Genomic DNA, 17,483 nt, shown 5'->3' with positions numbered 1-17,483 from the left:
GGATGATCTTTTATATATTTTCTATATTTTTTTTATATCAAGTAACATGTATTTAACATTTTGTCATTGACATCACAGTTTGTATTGCCCTTTTAAATTTTTGTTACTTAGAGGGAATGGCTACTGTCATGTGAAGCACAAAGGGAGTCTTTAAAATGTGTTCTGTGTTTGATTTTAATTTGTCTGATGAAGTTCTTTTGTTGAGGATGAAAGCGCTTACCAGCTTTCTATTGTCTTACAATAAACTTTTTTGCTTTACTTTGTGGACTACCAGCATTTTTTACAGCATCAACATACCAGTGGTTTTATTGTGGAGTATTTGGTTCGCACACTTCTGCAGTTTGGTCAGTAGTTTATTTCTGTCTTTTGGTGCTTCTTATTTAGGTTGCTATCATGAATGTTTTCCAGTTTCTGACTTATTTTTACTAAATTAGTAGCCTGAGTAAACTGACAGTGCAAAAAAGGCATTATGGGGATAGAGAATATGTTATCAGTATGTAAAAGTCAGGGACATCACTTGTCAAACAGGTGGGATTGTTTTCTGTTTCCCTCTTGGCTGACAAACGTTAGACCATCTCAGAGTGGCACCAACAGCCAAAGTAAGTGTTAGTCAGTCATCTTCTGCTAACATTGTGGCATCATTCTCACTGATGGTAGAATACTGCTGAAGGCTAGTTTCCATTTTTCTCTGAAAGCAGAACTATGAAGTCCCCTATAATATGTATATTTCCATGTTTACAGGAGTACTCTTGTAGCCTGAAGGGCTTGACAAAAGCACTCTTGTCTGTGATTTTGGTGAAGGAAGCTGTATGTGGTGTAGAATGGTTGTTAGAATGTTGCTTAGGTTTGGCTGAAGTGCACTCATTGGAGGTACCGTGCCTCGGATGTCCGACTAGTTTCAGATTTAATCTTTAGAGTACCATGGCACTGGAAGTTTTTATATTTGTCTAGCTGAGTGTAGGTGTGTTAGTATGGTCAGTAATAACCAATTTGTTTGAGAGGTTTGCATCCAATTGCAGTAAATATTTGCACCTTGTCACATGGGGACCTCGTCTCTGATAATAGCAACTGGTCATAAGTCATAATGTGACAAATTATGCATTCATTAAGATGCTTAGTGCTACAGATTGGCAACAGATGAAGCAGAGACAGATTGAGGACCCATGTTTAATCCAGAAATGCCAGGTTGCATATGTTGTGATTTTATAAAATCTAATGAAACTTGGCCTTATTGAAAAGGTAGGGGGCTGCATGATGTATAATGGAACAATGAAGCAGTAGAAACAGTATATCACAGTGTGGTATGGCACAGTACAGTGCAATTTGTTACCTGACAACAGAGTACAGCACAAAGCAGTACAGTACTATAAGAATATACTGAGCAGCAGGTATGGATGTCACAGCACAGTAAATCAAGAGATGTTTGGCAAAGTAACAGTATAGGAGAGCCTGTGCAGCAAGCAGGGGAACTGCAATGTCATGATCAGTGCAGTACCAATTTATTTCAGTGAGACTGACTAGTAAGCATGAATATCATGGCATGGTATTCCAGAAACTGTAGCTACAAGCTGTCTCCTAATCTTCAGGTGATGGTTAGTACAATAGGAAGAGTGTCCCAAGATTCTACGAGATGGATAATGCAGCGTGCAAAATGTTACAAGAGTTGTTAGATGCAATAAGCTAAGGCACCACAACACATATGTTGACAACAAGCTCGGATACCACAGTGACAGATACAGTGCAGAAAAGTGGTAGTACAACAAGGTATATGATACTATCCTAGTACAGAGGCAATATAGCAGGGCAATAAGCAACCACAGGAAGGATACAGTCTAGCAAGGCAGTAAACAAGCAGACGTAGGTGATAAAATCGTAGAGGTACAAGACAAGAACGTTGTGAGACCATATGCACCTTGCCAATACCCTCCATTATGCCATATCTCCCACTTCAAGAAAGGCAAATAGGTTAGTCCAGGCAAGCAATGAATTTATGGATGCCCACCTAGTCATCTGGGCTATTTGTGAAGTATGCAGGGGTTCAGCACTTTGTTTTGCTTGGAAAAACAATTTGTATTAGTGATGAGTTAATATTGGATAATATATAATTGTCCCTTCAGCATGTTTTATGTATATGTTGGTTAGGATTTAAATCCTTACTTCTAGTAATTGTGGAATGTTTGTTCTTTATGACATGGAATGTAAGACGCGTATCTTTGCACAGGAGTCTATAAGAGACCCAGTGTAGAGACAGAGATTCAATTCAGTATTTATAGCCAAGGGTCTTTACACCATTAAGCTTTTCAATTGGGAATTTATGATGTGTTTTTAAGTGAGTGATGTTTCTAGACAGGCACATATTGAAGTGAGCATTGTATTTTGTACTTGGCCTAATTAACGCTGAGTGCTGTGGGATGATTAATACATTCGGCCTAGATGAGTTGACTCTACATATCAGTTGTGCTGTTTGGCCATTAGTACAGTACTAGTTTCATTTTGTTTACTCTACTGGATGCTTCTGTGGTACGTTGAAAGATTTCCTGACCACTGACATTGCATGATGGTTAAACGAAACTGAGTTATTGACCACAGTGTGAGATCCCCGACAGTCGTGCCTGTTTGAAGTGGAGTAGTCGCTGTGCACTAAGTTCATATAAGAATTGTTTACCACAGGTGACAGTATTGCATTTTTTTTCCATTAAATTCTAGCCCATTTCAGCATACCATTGGTTTGTAAGTATTAATTCCTGTTGTATGGATACCATGTTGTCCAAGGGTGATCAGACTGTGACACAACCTACATGTATCTACAAACTTAGTTAACCATTGGTTTGGTGTGTCATTTGGAGAAGTATATGCCAAAAAGAGGGGTCCCAGCACCAAGCCCTGAAGTACACCAGTATTTACCTTTTTATTTTCTGAGGTGGCAGCTGCAACCTTGACCGCATGGTTTCTGTGTTTTGACCAATTAGCTATCCACATTACCACGTAAGGGTCTACATTTAGGTCTTTTCATTTATTTACCATACCAGAAGGAGCATAGTGTCGAATGCCTTGGCCATATCCACATAAGATGTGTGACCTTTTCAAGAAGTTAAGTGAATTAAGTAAATACAACCTCCCCTTGACAAAACCAAACTATTGGGTGGGGTCTATTTGTGTGAAGTTTTTAATGTTGTGGTTAACTCTGATATGATGCATTCACAACTTGGCAAATTAGACTGTTTAGGCTGATAGGTCTGTAGTTCCTGGGTTCTGTGGCAGGGCTGTTTATTATACTTCCACGTGTTGAGAAATGCACAGTAGTTAATTGTACTTAGCTGTGCTAAATCCAGTGTAATTAGTGAATGAAAGTTGCTGCAAACTGTTGCTGTTGCAGCCGTGACACTTGCGTTCCTTGCAGTTGTAAATCCCTTTTGCTAACAAGTCCAATCAAATTGTTTTGGTATGTTTCATTGCAGGATAGGGTTACCACCTGTCCCACTTTGCAAGGGACAGTCCCTGTTTCGGCATTTGTGTCCTGTAAAAAATGTGAAAAATGGCAAATGTCCTGAGATTTTAGGACAAAAATATTTCCTACATTTTCTTTAATAGTTGCATGAAATAGTTATTTGTATTGAAAACATTTAAATGTTATAAGAAACAAAATAAGTAACTCAAATGCTGCAAGAATAAGATTTTATTTTGGCAAAAAAGTGAAGTTCTGTCCTTTGTACCAGCCCTGAGTATGTTTGGCCTGCAAAATCTGATGTTTCTACAAAAAATGTCCCACTTTGGGCATTTGAAAAGGTGGCAACCCTATTGCAGGATCATCTGTAGAAGGACTCTTAATTGTCTAGGGATTACAGAGTTAAGTCCACATGTACTTATAAAATGTAGTTCATTCTTTTTGCCTGCCTAACTTCTTATTTTGTGGTGAAAGCTGTTAGAGAATCCCGCACTGACATTGCATTTTTCTGTCGCTGGAGTTTTTCACTACTGTAGCTGACAAGTTTGAACATTCTACCCCAAAATATTAGGAAATGGATAACTTTTAGGTCTTTAAGAATTGTGTGAAGCCTTGTGTGTTTCGTTTCAGGATTTTAAACTTTTTAAATGTTTTCTCTTCACCTGCAATAGTGGGGTAATTGTTTGCACTGTCTGTGTATGCATTATTTGTGCTTTAATTGTATTCATTTGTAACTTATTTTTGTTAAATATAACATGGAACTATCATTTGGTTGGTTGGGCTGACTTGGAGCACTGAAATTGATCTGTTTTTCTGATAGGATGCAAGAAAAAAAAATGGAGTAAAACTCATGTTATGAAAAAGGTCAAACCATACATGAATAAAATTATCTTCAGTACACTTCATAAAATAATGCAGAAATTTGCTGTAAAACTTGCTGACATGTGCCCTGAGGTTTACTAGGAGTTTTTTAAGTAATAATTTTTCATATTAATTAAAGATGATGAACACAGCGTTTGGCAAGCTTTAAGAAGGTCAGACTATTGATACCAGCAAGTTCCAAGACTGAGCAGTGTGGTATGTGTCTGAGAGTGCTAAAAGAACAGAAGAAAGATGCCAGTGTTTTCTTCACTCACATTTTTAAAGAGAGTCACACTGTGAATATGCGATTGGAGGAGTATGTGTCCACCATCATCAAAAAGCAATACAAATTGGAGGAACCAACTCTGATACGGTGGTTAATAAGACCAAAAGAGCCATTATTAGAAACCCTAGTCAGAGAAGATGAGGTATAACTGGAACAGGTGGATACAAATTTGTAAGAGAGAGAAGATCAAGCCAGGTGGAAAAATCTTAAATTTATTAATGTGTCAGAGAAATGTCGGAGGGATGATTGTATAACTTATTTGCAGTAGGTGGTTTTGGAGATGACATAACCTCAGTTAACATCAAATTGGAATGGGCATGCTGGTTGTTTGGACCCATGAGTGCAGCTCTTGGCAAATTCCCACTTCCACAGCCAGTTGCATCCTGGTTTGAGACTTTCAAGTAAAAGGATGACGTGCTTTCTTAGACTGTGGAAAGTGGAGAAGCAAATACAAATAGGAACTACATGGGTTTTCACATTGCTGGGTTATACTGTCAGCATGAGGAGGTGGAGAAACAAATTACAACCTGTGTTTAAGATGTGAAAAGAAAGAAGGCTGAGATCCTGCCTAGTATAACTTGCTTGTTTGTATTCTTTTCTAATGGTCTAAAAACATTTCCTAAAGCTGAAGATTTTCAGAGATCTGTACATGAATATTAGTCTGATGCAGATGGCTCTGAGATCACAACCGTTAAAACAGAGTATACCGATGGAAAATGCAGCAGCTCTGTGACCAGCTAGGAAGGTAAAGGTGGACCAATTTCTGTTGTGTCAACAGAAAATGTTAGCAAAGGAAAAAATCTGCATTGTCTGTGAACAAGTGCCTTGACTGATATAAAAGTCAGTTTTCATTTATTCAAGAGACATAGAAGCAATTGCTGTGCAAAGGGGCTTTAGTGGGTTTTTACTTTGTAAAGCTTGATAAACTCTTATGGTTTGAAAGGGACAGATCACCTGTTGAAAAGAAACTGTTAGAGCAAAGACCAGTTCAAAATATTTTTTATTAGATATGATGCATCTGCCTTTGAAAAATGTTGAGTATCCTTTTTTTTAATGTTGCTGCTCTGATAGAATTGATGATGTAATTTTCCAAGTGTAGTGATTCAGGCAAGCTGTAATAAGGCTTGCTCACATGTGGAATAAACCACTTTTAATAAGAACCTTGCAGTCAAATGCAGATTATTTCTCTGTGTTACTGAAGTGAGATTAATGCTCTTCAGTCAAAGTTAGTTAATTGCAAAGTCACAGATGGCTTTTGAACAATGGGGACAGCTTTATTAATTTGAAGACTGTTGACAAATGATAGATAATGTAAGGGAAGACTGTTAACAAATGATAGATGATGTAAGGGAGAAGGAAGAGAACTGTTTATAGACATTTCTCTTTTTTTTCCCTTCCCTCTGCCTTTATGCCAAACATTTTTTGGGATGAAGGAATGAGTGTTTTCTATTTAATTTTACAATAAGGTATTGTCTAAACTGGCATGGGACTCAAAATTCGAATTGATAGGCTTTTCAAAAGAGAAACAAGTTATAATGTTGATGGAAGATTTATATCGATGAAGAGTGAAGCTGAAGCAAGAGTACATTTTGTCCTTAACTGAAAGAGAAGGTTAATTACATAGTATGTCAGATACAGGTCAGTTTCCTCTTTCCTTGGAAAGAGTTTATATGTGACTAGTTTGAGCATTTTGTGATTCTGCAGATTTTGTCTCTCTGTAGTTTAGAATAAAAGATCTTATAAGAACGTTCACCGATTCTTAATTGCAAAGAAGATGTGGGAGGCTTGGCTTTGTAAAAGGCAAGTACATCAGTGACGGGAGAAGGAAAATGGGGGCTGCCCAAGGTAGGAAATTTGGAATTCTACTAATTGTAGACAATGCATAGTTTATTTCTTTTACTTGGAAAGTAATTAAGCCCTCAAGCCCACTCAACAAAATGGATATTAGGAGTGGCGAGAAAATAAGCTTGGTGTAATAGCATTACAAGAAACACATTTTAGGTTCAGGGGAGCTCTCCACAAGTTGTCTGGGAAATATTTGATAGCTGTTTCTGCATGTTGTACTGGGGCTCATGAATGAGGGGGTAGTAATTCTTATCTCAGAGTCTTTTTCATTCAGGATGGACAAAGTGATTGAGGATAGCCAGGCCAGATATGAATGAGTGAGGGTATTGTGATTTGGTACGTATGTTGCCATAGTCTTTGTTTATATTCCAGTATGGATAGATCAGGCCGAATTAAGATGTTTAATGCCGCAGTTAATGGTCTTTCAGCAGGGGTTGCATTGTTGCTGGGAAACTGGAATATAGTCCCTCTGTAGTTTAGAATAAAAGATCTTCTATAGATGTGGACAAGGGGCTGATAGTGTTATAACTATCTCTAGTGGATAAATTCTTTGGAACTTGTAATTTATTTGGTCTGATTGATACTTATATTTGGAAAGGAAAAAAAAACTGATGACATGTATTACTCATCTAGGTGTACAGCTTTGTCCCACCTGGACAGGAGATGTACCACAAGGGAGCACGTTTATCATTATTAAAAAAAAAAAAATAAGTTGGTCCTTTATTTTGGGCTGTTATGCGTCAGAGCTCTGGGAGCAGGAGGCGACACTATTAAGTTAAATGGTACAAGTCTAGCACTTTCCAGTCTAGATCCTGGATAGGGAGAATATGCAATAGTGAGAGGAGCAGTTCCAAGACAACTTGTCTAAATGGGGAGCAGTGGATGCAGGGGGGTGAGAGAAAGTGAAGCAAGATTTTAAAAGGATATAAAGTATACCTTAGGAGGAGACAGCTGAGATAAAAATAATGAGGATTTGCTCGTAGTCAAAACAGAGAAGGAACTTCAAGAAAAATAGGAAGATGACATTTAAGACTATATGAGCAAGTCACGTATAGTAAAACCCATGTGGAGTTGGGAGGTTATGTAGAGAGACGTCTGTATTTTCATAAAGCAGTGTTGAGTGTTGGTCAGTGTGGGTCTGAGATGCACAGTAGATGCACAGTAGTGTAAGAATGTTAGTGGTGGTAGAAGATCCTGCCATGGGAAACGGTTGTTGATTTTTTTGTGATGTTGAAAGGTATTCTGTCCAGTAGCTTGGCCTTTTCTGTGTGCAGTATTGAATAGCACAGGATTTCCAGGGACTTTGTTGGATACATTTATAAATGTAAAGACAAATTACCGCTAAACACTCCCAAAGTATCCTGTAGCAAAAAACAGCAGCACGAACAGATGAAGTAACATTTATAAATGCGTTATCTGTGGTTGAGACAATGGCTTTACTCTCGGAAGGGGCACTCATTATGCATATCCACTGTTTCCGCTATTGCTTTATATTTAGAGCCTTTGGTATAAAGCATCAAGTAGGCAGTGACTATGGGTTATGAATGGGGGCTCCCACAGCTGCGTTTGCCTTAACACATTAGTGTGTTTAATTACCCTTCAGAGGGATTTAGCAGTTCTTTTTAATATTCTGGATGAGCTTAAGGCGGCTTCTCGGCGCTAAAATCGAAAAGGAAAGCAATGAGTCTCATTAAACTTTGTTCTCGCAAAGATTTGAAAGAGTTTTATAAATTTCCGTGGAAATCAAACAAGTTAAAATTTCTAGTGACGTGTATATCCATTTCCCTAAACAAGAAATTTAAATCTGACCTATGTTGCATTATACAGGAAAGTAGAACTTATTTGCAAAAAATGCCTTTGGTTTTGAAAGGAGGGATATAGCTGCTGTTTAAAAAAAATAATAATTATTCCCTTAAGAATGATAAGAAATGAGGAAGAAATAATGTCTTAGGCAGAAGTACAAGGGACATTTCAACTTAGGGAGACTGAAAAAATGGATGTGTCTGAGTTATTGAAAGAAGTTAAGACACACAGGGTAGCAGAAGTGTGGGGAAGTCTGCACTGATCAAGTGGATTGAAAAAACAAAGGGAGAGTTTGTACCAAGTAGGGGGTTTAGAAACTTGAAATTAAAATCAATACTACTTATGAGGGATGACTGAGTTCATCTCTTGGACTTCCATCTTGATTGGGAGATGTGAAAGCAGATATATTTAGTAACAAGATTTGCAAGTGAATCACATTAATTCTGGAATTTTACTTGCAAATGTATGCATAGGTACCTATATAGAAATTCATAGCAAGACATTTGCAGTGGTGAATAGTGATTATTGCAGATGTCGCAAAGGGGTGAGGGGAAACTGGTTAAATATATTGTGGGCTTTTCCAAGACCAGCAGAATTTAAAAGGGATCTCCAGCAGGTATTCACTAAGGTATTTAATAGCTAGGAGCCATTTTCACTAGTGGAATATTTCCTGGGAATCCTGAAAGGCACAAAATCACCTCAGTAAATATGATTGTGATATTAGTAAAAAGTGATTACAAGACACTGTGGAGGTTGAGGGATGAGCCAAGTGTTTCAGAACTGAGATCCTCGGTATGAGATTTAACAGAAGAAGAAGGTGCATTTAAAGGAAAGCTAGGCAGAAGTCCTTAAGTAAGTGGAAGGGAGAATTTATGAAATGCTGGATTGAGAAATTCTGTTTGCCTTTTTTTTTTCACTTGATGACCCTAATAAGAGCAATTGCAAATTTACAAATTATTACTTTTCTCTGAGATTTGTTTGTAAGTGAAGCATAATGTTTCATTATATTTTCTTCTATTATCTGAATTAGTGATTGTAAAATGTCTTTGTGGTTATTGATGTATCTTTTAATAAGGCATAATGAAATTTTGCAACAAAAACATTGATTTAACCAAACATTTTTCTCACTGCTAGTGTTATCAAAGAACAGCAAACCAATCCACACGACCATCCTGAACCCACATGTGCACTTGATTGGTGATGATGCAGCCTGCATTGCTTACATCCGTCTGACACAGTACATTGACAGCCAGGGTCGACCCAGAAGCATGCAGTCAGAAGAGACGCGTGTCTGGCACCGTCGAGATGGAAAATGGCTGAATGTACATTTCCACTGCTCAGGAGCACCGGCTGCACCACTTCAGTGAGTACTTTGCACAGGTACGTATCCTCATGTGTGTTCCATGCTCCTTCATGGAGTTTTCTTTTACGTTAATTATAGGCCACCAGAAACCCAGCAGAGATGGTCTTAAAGCTAGGGAGCTGTATTACACAGCTAGTACTGTTTTGTAGTTTCTTATCCTGTAGTTTAGTATCACTTCACGTAAAGCTGATATCAGATGATTCTATTGGCAGTTTATTTAGCTTTCAGTTAGTGTCTTAAGCAGTATTTCCCATGAGGTACATTGTGGGTATATGTTTGTTGTGTGGCACATTCCCTACTTCAGTATATTTCACTGACACTTTCAAACTAGCACAAGACGAGTGCACATGAAATAGTTTGGTGCATGCAATAAATCCTGACACCCAAAAAGCCTGTAACGTTACTGCAGTATACAACACTACCTTCCAGAAACTGCAGATGCTTCAGTGATCCAGAATGGAGTTTTTTCAGTGCCTTCCTCTGTTTGCATGTACACACTCATCCTACAGAATCATCAGATTTTATTTCTGTGCTCCTGTTGTTGTACCTTATGACCTTTATCCATTCCTTTCTTTCCACTCTTTGTCATTTAGGAGAAGTAATGTTAGGCCTGGCACTGTAAAAGTCACCTCTTCCTGAAGTACCCCTGCAGGCTAGCAACAAGAGAAAATGCACTCTGACAGCATAAACTGTTCAAGATACAGCTTGCAACTATAAGTCCACACATTAGTGTCCTTATATTTACAGTGATGACAACAACGCAGTCTTGAAGTAGATTCTGTTATTCTCAAAAGAGAATGTCCTTATGGATTCTAAGACTTCCTTTTCCTCATTAGCTCATGATGACCAAAGCTTATTCCATGGTTGCACAGTGGCACAGCGGATAGTGTTGTTGCCTCACAGCAAGACATTCCGCTGTTCAATTCTTGACTGGGGTGCCTTCTGTGTGGAGTCTGTATGTCCTCCCTGTGTTTGTATGGGTTTCTTCTGGATGCTCTGGTTTCATTCTACATTCCAAAGACATGCTAAATTGGCCATACATGTAAGTGTGCATGCAAGTGTGTGGTGTGGAAGAACTGCTTTTGGCAGGGGGTGTAAACCTTGGCTCTAAATGATTGTCACTTTCAAAGTGACACCCAACCCCATGTGCAAAAAGGGAAAAAGAGGTTGTAGGTGGTTAGATGGACCAATGCTTATTCCAAGTTCAGCCCACAGTGATGGTCAGAGAAGTTTGTTGTGTTACAGAAGTGGTGGAAGTTGATTCTGCCTTGACATTTAGCAGTTCCATCATGCAGAGCATGAGAAAAGGCACAGAAAAATAGCATGCGGTCAGCAGAGAAAGCAAGTAAAATAAGTAAATTTCTACTGTGAGACTCTAATGTTAGTATATCTTGGTGAAACTCTTGGGAGTCTGAACATGAAGAACATCAGCTAAGTGTTTGTGTCCACTGTGGTGGAGTCTGTTGCATCTGCAGTAACTGGTGAAGAAACCATGGCATTATGCAGGCATCGTCCACATTTTTATTTTGCTCTGTTTGAGTTAGTGTTTTTATACCTGTGCTAATAAAGTTGTTGCAGTTTCTCAGCTGGTTTGTATCATCCCACCATGCCAGTTTAATATATCCTGCTAAACATAGTTCACTGTTTCTGACTTCTACAGTGGTGTTGATATGACTGGCAAACATAATAAACCTTTCATCCATTTACTAAGCAGTGTTCGCTATCGAGGCTTACATATACCCCTTAAAATAACCTCTAAGGATCAGAAAACATGTGGGATACATCCAGGATGCCTGTTCAAGCTTATAAAGACCTCAGTGGTCATTAGCCTAGTATACACCTTGTGTAGGGCCATCCAAGTACCAACTCCAAGCCATTCCTTTAGAAGTGGCTATTAATATACAAATTACGGTCACCCAAGTACCAGTGCAAGCCATTGTTTTAGTTATAGGCTTCTTGAACACACCTCTTACCAATCACTGAAGTGATCTTTGTTTTCCATATGGCAGCTAGTTTTCTGTCCACCATACCAGTTTGGAAAATTTCTCGTATCTTTTTTTTTTTTTTGGTGCTCAATTCCTTTTTGTTTCTGTATATTTCCTTGATGTAATATTTCACTCTAATTTGTATTACTTAGATTAGATTAATCTACTGTACTGCAAATGTATTTATGTTAAATACACTGGAGCTTTTCTCCTCGGGTCTCCACTGGAAATGGGTTTCTGACCCAGTTGGACCAACCTGGTTAACAAATGTCAAATAAAAATACAAAAAATAAATAAATATCTGTCATTCCTTTTATTATTCCCCTTTGTATAGTAGTATCCAAGACATTTCTGAATATTATGAGACCCACAAAAGTGTGTTCTGTTTGTCTGCTTCCACTCTGTCAGGTTTGTGTGTCAGAGCCTTCACTTTGTGAAGAATTATCATTTTTAATGCACCAAGTTTTTGGTTTTAGGAACTAGAGCAGCCTACCCCAAACAATAATTATTCTCTCCTTCCCAGTAATGGAAGTTTGAGCTACAGATGTGCAGTTGTCTGGTTTCTCCCTGTATTACTCCAGCTATCTGTCTTTAACAGAGCTGTATTGTTTTAGCTACACTTTGATATTGTCATGGTATCCAAGGAAAGAATATATGTCCCTGCCTAAAGCTTATAGGAGTACTCCTGGTAGCACCTTCATGCTCTTTACTTCCTCATATGTTCTTTCACTTGATTTTTATAACCCATATGTCTCATTCGAGTGTGTCTATATCATTGCCTTTGTTTTATTTTTTCATTTATTGTTCACATAAACGCTCAGAAGGTTTCTAAATAGTCTAGCACTAATCCTCCTCTTCCTCTCCATTTTAGAACCACGTCTGCACACACTGAATACCAATTTATTGTTTCTTTGTCCACCAGTTCTGCCTGTGCAAGATTCTCTTGATCTCATTGTCAAACATGTTCCTGGCCATTGCCGTTCTCCCAAAACTCGGTGAGTGATCATTGCCCTCTGCTCTTATGCTTGGCATACAGAAACCCTCAAATTCCCTAATCTACATTAGCTGCTTTACACCCTATTCATATTAAACCACAGTTACACAACTTACTCTTTTCTAATGACTGGACTCCTTTGTGTAACCTTGCCGCCCCCCAAGGAAGTCCTGTCTTTCTTCAACTTCTGTTAAGTTTGCACTAAAGAACCTCCCCCCAGCAACTGCTAAGCTGAGGTAACTTTTATCTATGGTTAACAGATGTTATCAAGAACATAATATGCAGTAAGGATAGAGTATCCCATTTATGGTAAAGCAGTAATAAATTAACTTTACATACAGAGTAACTCTGACTTGGAAGCAAAGTTATAATTGCTATAAAGTATACAAAGTCAGTTTATTCTGAATCTCAGCAATGTGCTGCTTTCAAATTCAGCACTCCTGAAGCCTAAAGGTCATAAATAAAATGAAGAGCAGGACATAAAACATTATCAACGCCAAAACTTCTCCGTCCATTCATTGTACACTCCAGGGTTCATAGGAAGGTACTAGGCTATCGGCCCAAGGGCCTATGCAAACCTAGCCAACAAGGTTCCCTGGCTTACGCCACCCAAGAAAGTTATTTTCCTGTGCCACTGACGAGCAGAGACACAGAAGTGATCCCCGGGGTGTATTTCCTATTTCCCATCCACTCATCAAGATGTTTCTTGAAGAGTGCTAATGAACTTTGCTTGACATAGATGGGTAGCCTGTTCCAGAGTATGGAAGTCTCTGGGATAGGAATCTATCCCTCCAGCATGTCCTGTTTATTGTGCTGACAAGGTTTAGGTCCCTAGAGCGTGTAGCTCAGAGGGATTGGGATTTCTTTAGGTGTAGGACTTCACCTCCTCAGTCACCATCTCTGTTTCTGCTGCCTCCTTGTAACTCAACCATTCACTACTGACTTCACCTCTCAAAGCCTGACATTCCAGTTTCACCATAGTTTACCTCCTCTGTTTATTAACTTGAATTAAATTATTTGCTTACTATACAAGTTGGTAAGTGGACTGGTCCCTGGACCAGTTTCAGCCATTGCCCAAGCCAGTTTCCAAACACATAGGACAACAATCAGTTGTAGAGTAAAGACGCAATGCAGTCTAAACTTTTAAAAGGTTAAAATGTAAGAAACAGCAAGCAAAGTATACAATGCAGTTAAAACTATGAAACCTACACAAAGCAGTAAAATATGAAAAAGCAGAAAACAAAAACATACAATGCAAGGCAGTTTTCTTACAAAACTGCCACCCGATTCATCGACTTAAAGACGCACCATATATCTTTACCCTCTCCCTCACTTCTAGTGTAATACTTAATAAAATGGAAGTTCTCTCTCATTCTGCCATCACCTATAACATCTGATCCTTCTTTGCCAGAATACTGTTGGCCCATCGCCAACCTCTACTGTAGTTAAAATGTTTGTACACATTGTTTACAAACTCATTCTGTCTTACAGTCTGTAAAATTACTGCACACAGAACTCACCACTTTGGTTTTTCAGCCAGAATTTAAAACCATTACTGCAACATTTCAGCTGACTTACTTCAGTCATATTCTCAAGTATGGACAAAGGTCTGTACACGAGTGTGATATTTGTAAAACTAAAATGGCCATTTGACGCAAATGACAATAACTTCTTCCTACAATTCTTCGATACTGGCTGCTTCCCGTATTGTCCCATTGTAATTCACTATGGCTTTATACAATGCACTACTTCTACATTACAATCAAATTTATCTCAGGGTTTCATACTTGAGCGTAAGTAACCTATTTTTAATTTTTATAAATAATCTTCCAACTGATTTGCTTAACTGTAAACTCATCTTGTTACACACAGAACCTCTTACTCTTAAACCCATATCCTAACATTTTAAAGACCTCAAGCCTCATTGTAAAAGGACTTTACAGATATCTTTGGTTTAATAGGCAGACATCATTAGTTAAATCAAACTCCATGGTCTTTGACACAGAATGAAAAAATTACCTGAACCTCCACAGTAGTTGTTACTTGGGGAGCTGCCACTTGACATCCACGTCAGGATAACACTTAACTTCCTCAAACATAGAAATTTACACAGTTGTCATCTCTCAACTCAAACTACATTAAAGAATCTCAAACCTTACTCTACAAGAAAACTTGACTGTAAAAAGGTTCTCTTCCCAAAGCATGAGTTTGCACCCTTACTTACTGCTTTTGGGTACTTCCCAAAGCTTCCCAATTATGCAAAAAAGCTTCAGTAAAATCTACAGACTTATTAATTCGTCTGACTCTCAAAACTCACTTCTGTGCAGTTCTCATTTCCACTGACATCCTATTGAGCATGCCATCAATCTTGTCTCAGTTTTGCTTCATATGCGTTTGCATGCTGACATCTGTCCTCCACTTCTAACTAAACTCTTCTTCATCAAATCAATAGCTTTATATCTGACTGTACTTAAACCTTTTTTTCATTCTGTCTGGAATGGAAAACTTTTTCAGGATTATACCTGTTTCACAGAACTTCTCAAATGACATAAAAATTCACTGTCCACTTTCCTCAATCCTCTGTCTTCATCTCTGTCTCACTCACTTGAATTGCCATTTCTCTAATCTGTTAGCCTGAAGTTAATGCCCCGCCTCTTCTTTAAAATTCTACCCTGATGATAAATCCTCATACTTTAGTACTTTCTCTCAATTCCTTTTACTCCTTACACCTGGAAGTGTTAGTACTGACGCGGCAGCACAGTGATTAGTGTTGTTGCCACACACAACTTGAGTTCTGCAGTTCATTTCTCGGCTGGAGATGCCTTTTGTGCACAACCTACATTTCCTTTTGTCCCCGTAAGCTTTTGCATAGTGCTCTGGTTTCATCTCTCATTCAGAAGACAGTGCAGCAGATGATTTCTTATTTCTCTAATTTGTCCGTAGGTCCTTGTGCTGTACAACAGTGAGTGAGTGTGCACATCTTGCAACAGGTTAGCACCCTGTCCGTGATTAACTTTTCTACCTTATGGCTAGTGAGTACCAGGATACATGCCATCTACCCTGTGAGCTTGAAATGCATTTAGAAGGTAATCACAGAATGAATGAATCACAGAATCTTCCAATTTTGTCCAAATGTTTGAAACACTATCTTCTGCTTTTGAAATACTTGTAGGTATTAAGGTCTAGTAAACACACCACTAAGAAATAACCATCCTGTGAATTTTGATACTTCATAAAGCCACATAATGGAAGACGTTTACTGCCTTATGCCATTGATTCCATCCATAGCTGAAGCAGGTCAATGCAGGGCCGGCCTTAGCTGATATAGTGCCCTAGGCGAAGTAGTGTCCGGCGCCCCTTAAGCTCCACCCACACCATACTCATGAAACACCCCTACAAGCCATACCCACAGGTAGGTCACTCCCCAAAAAAGCCACCCCAGTTATTCACTCCAAGAAAGCCAGTCCAGTCATTTCCTTTAATTATTTAAATGCATAGAAGAAAGGATACCTTGTAATATAGTTTAAACTGCAAGTGAAGTTGGAAATTTACTTTAATAAACCTGCTTTAATCTGTTTCTCCTTCACACGTACTTTACTATAAAAGTCATGACTTCACAAAATAGAAGCCCATGTGCCTTGGTTCAAAGCGTTGCTTATGTTAATCTAAACAGTTTCATTTACTCTGGGGTAGGCGAGCAAGCTTGCAGCTCAGTGAAAGTAGAATAGCAACCTCTCTCCTCTCTGTGTATAGAAGCTTAAGCTAGAATAGCACAAACACAGATAACCATTTGCTAAACAATACAATGAAAATAGGCTTAGCATGAACGGTACAATTCTCTGCCACTGAAACTGCATGAAAACCCATATTTATAGAAAATGCATCCGGTCAGTGGAGGATTAAGTTTACATTTGGGCTGTTTTCAAAAGCGACTCCTTACACATATTTTTACAGCCATGCATACATACATGTATTTGTTCTTTGATTTAACTTCCTGATTGCATTAAATTATATGTTTTTATGTAATATAGCACCACTTGTTAGAATGTGTTTTAAATTTATAGTTTTAAACATTCTTTTAATAAGCAAAGAAACAAAATGTATAAACCAATAATGACAAAACTACCTATTTCAGAAAATTTCAACCATAAAAGGCCATTCAGACTTCTGTCATTACAATCCACCAATATCACTCAATACAAACAATCTCTGCAGAAGAGAAATCATCTGAACAATTCCACATTAAAGAAATCTGTAACTAATGAAGAGATTGCCACTGACAAACAACTTTACATCTCAATGTTTCATCTACAAATTCAGTGCCTGTTGCCCTTGAAGAATTAATTGCCAATATTACATTAAAAAATTGGTAAACTGGTAATATTGCAATAGGAAATTACTAAAACTGACAAGTTCATAGTTGCTAGGCATCTCATACAAAGGAGGACATACTTAGGAGTGTAGACCCTATCCACCCTTAAAATGCACCAAATAATCGGCAATCAAATGGGCCCTGCACTATCAATACCCCATCTACATGGTGTGGGAGCAGAATCCATAGCCTTCTGCATCAAAGACACTCATGCTGCTAACACTGCTTTCAAATTCTACAACACAGTGTATCATTTGATAAACAAAACAGTTTTACACTGAAAACTGACGTAGCAAAATGTAAATACTTCTCATCTTCTCTTTGCTGGTGATTTAAAACTGTATAGCTCATCAGATGAGGAACTGAAAGTACAACTGCAAGTTGTCAAAGCTTTTTCAGGTGATATAAGAATGTCATTTGGTCTTGATAAATGTGCAAAAGCAAGCTTTAAAGCAGGAAAACTACAGCACCAGGAAATCGGTTTGAAACAAGAATGTCATATAAAAGAACTTGAGCAAGAGGGAGCGTA

General features: G+C 38.2%; 1 protein-coding gene across 19 annotated transcripts in view; it reads left to right on the top strand.

The window, feature by feature from the left end:
• Window positions 1-17,483, top strand: part of LOC122789306 (calcium/calmodulin-dependent protein kinase type II subunit gamma) — a 2,351,533-nt gene that overhangs the window by 2,306,878 nt on the left and 27,172 nt on the right. For all 19 annotated transcript variants that reach the window (XM_044056632.1, XM_044056627.1, XM_044056637.1 and 16 more), the window contains one exon: window positions 9,375-9,620. In XM_044056632.1, the coding sequence (XP_043912567.1) occupies window positions 9,375-9,607 (233 nt within the window). In that variant the 3' untranslated portion in view covers window positions 9,608-9,620. The remainder of the gene's footprint in view (window positions 1-9,374; window positions 9,621-17,483) is intronic.

This window comes from Protopterus annectens, chromosome 14.part0 (assembly GCF_019279795.1).
Source record: "Protopterus annectens isolate FY-2018-M chromosome 14.part0, PAN1.0, whole genome shotgun sequence".
Lineage (NCBI taxonomy): Eukaryota > Metazoa > Chordata > Ceratodontiformes > Protopteridae > Protopterus > Protopterus annectens.
This window is presented reverse-complemented; position numbering and strand designations above follow the sequence as displayed.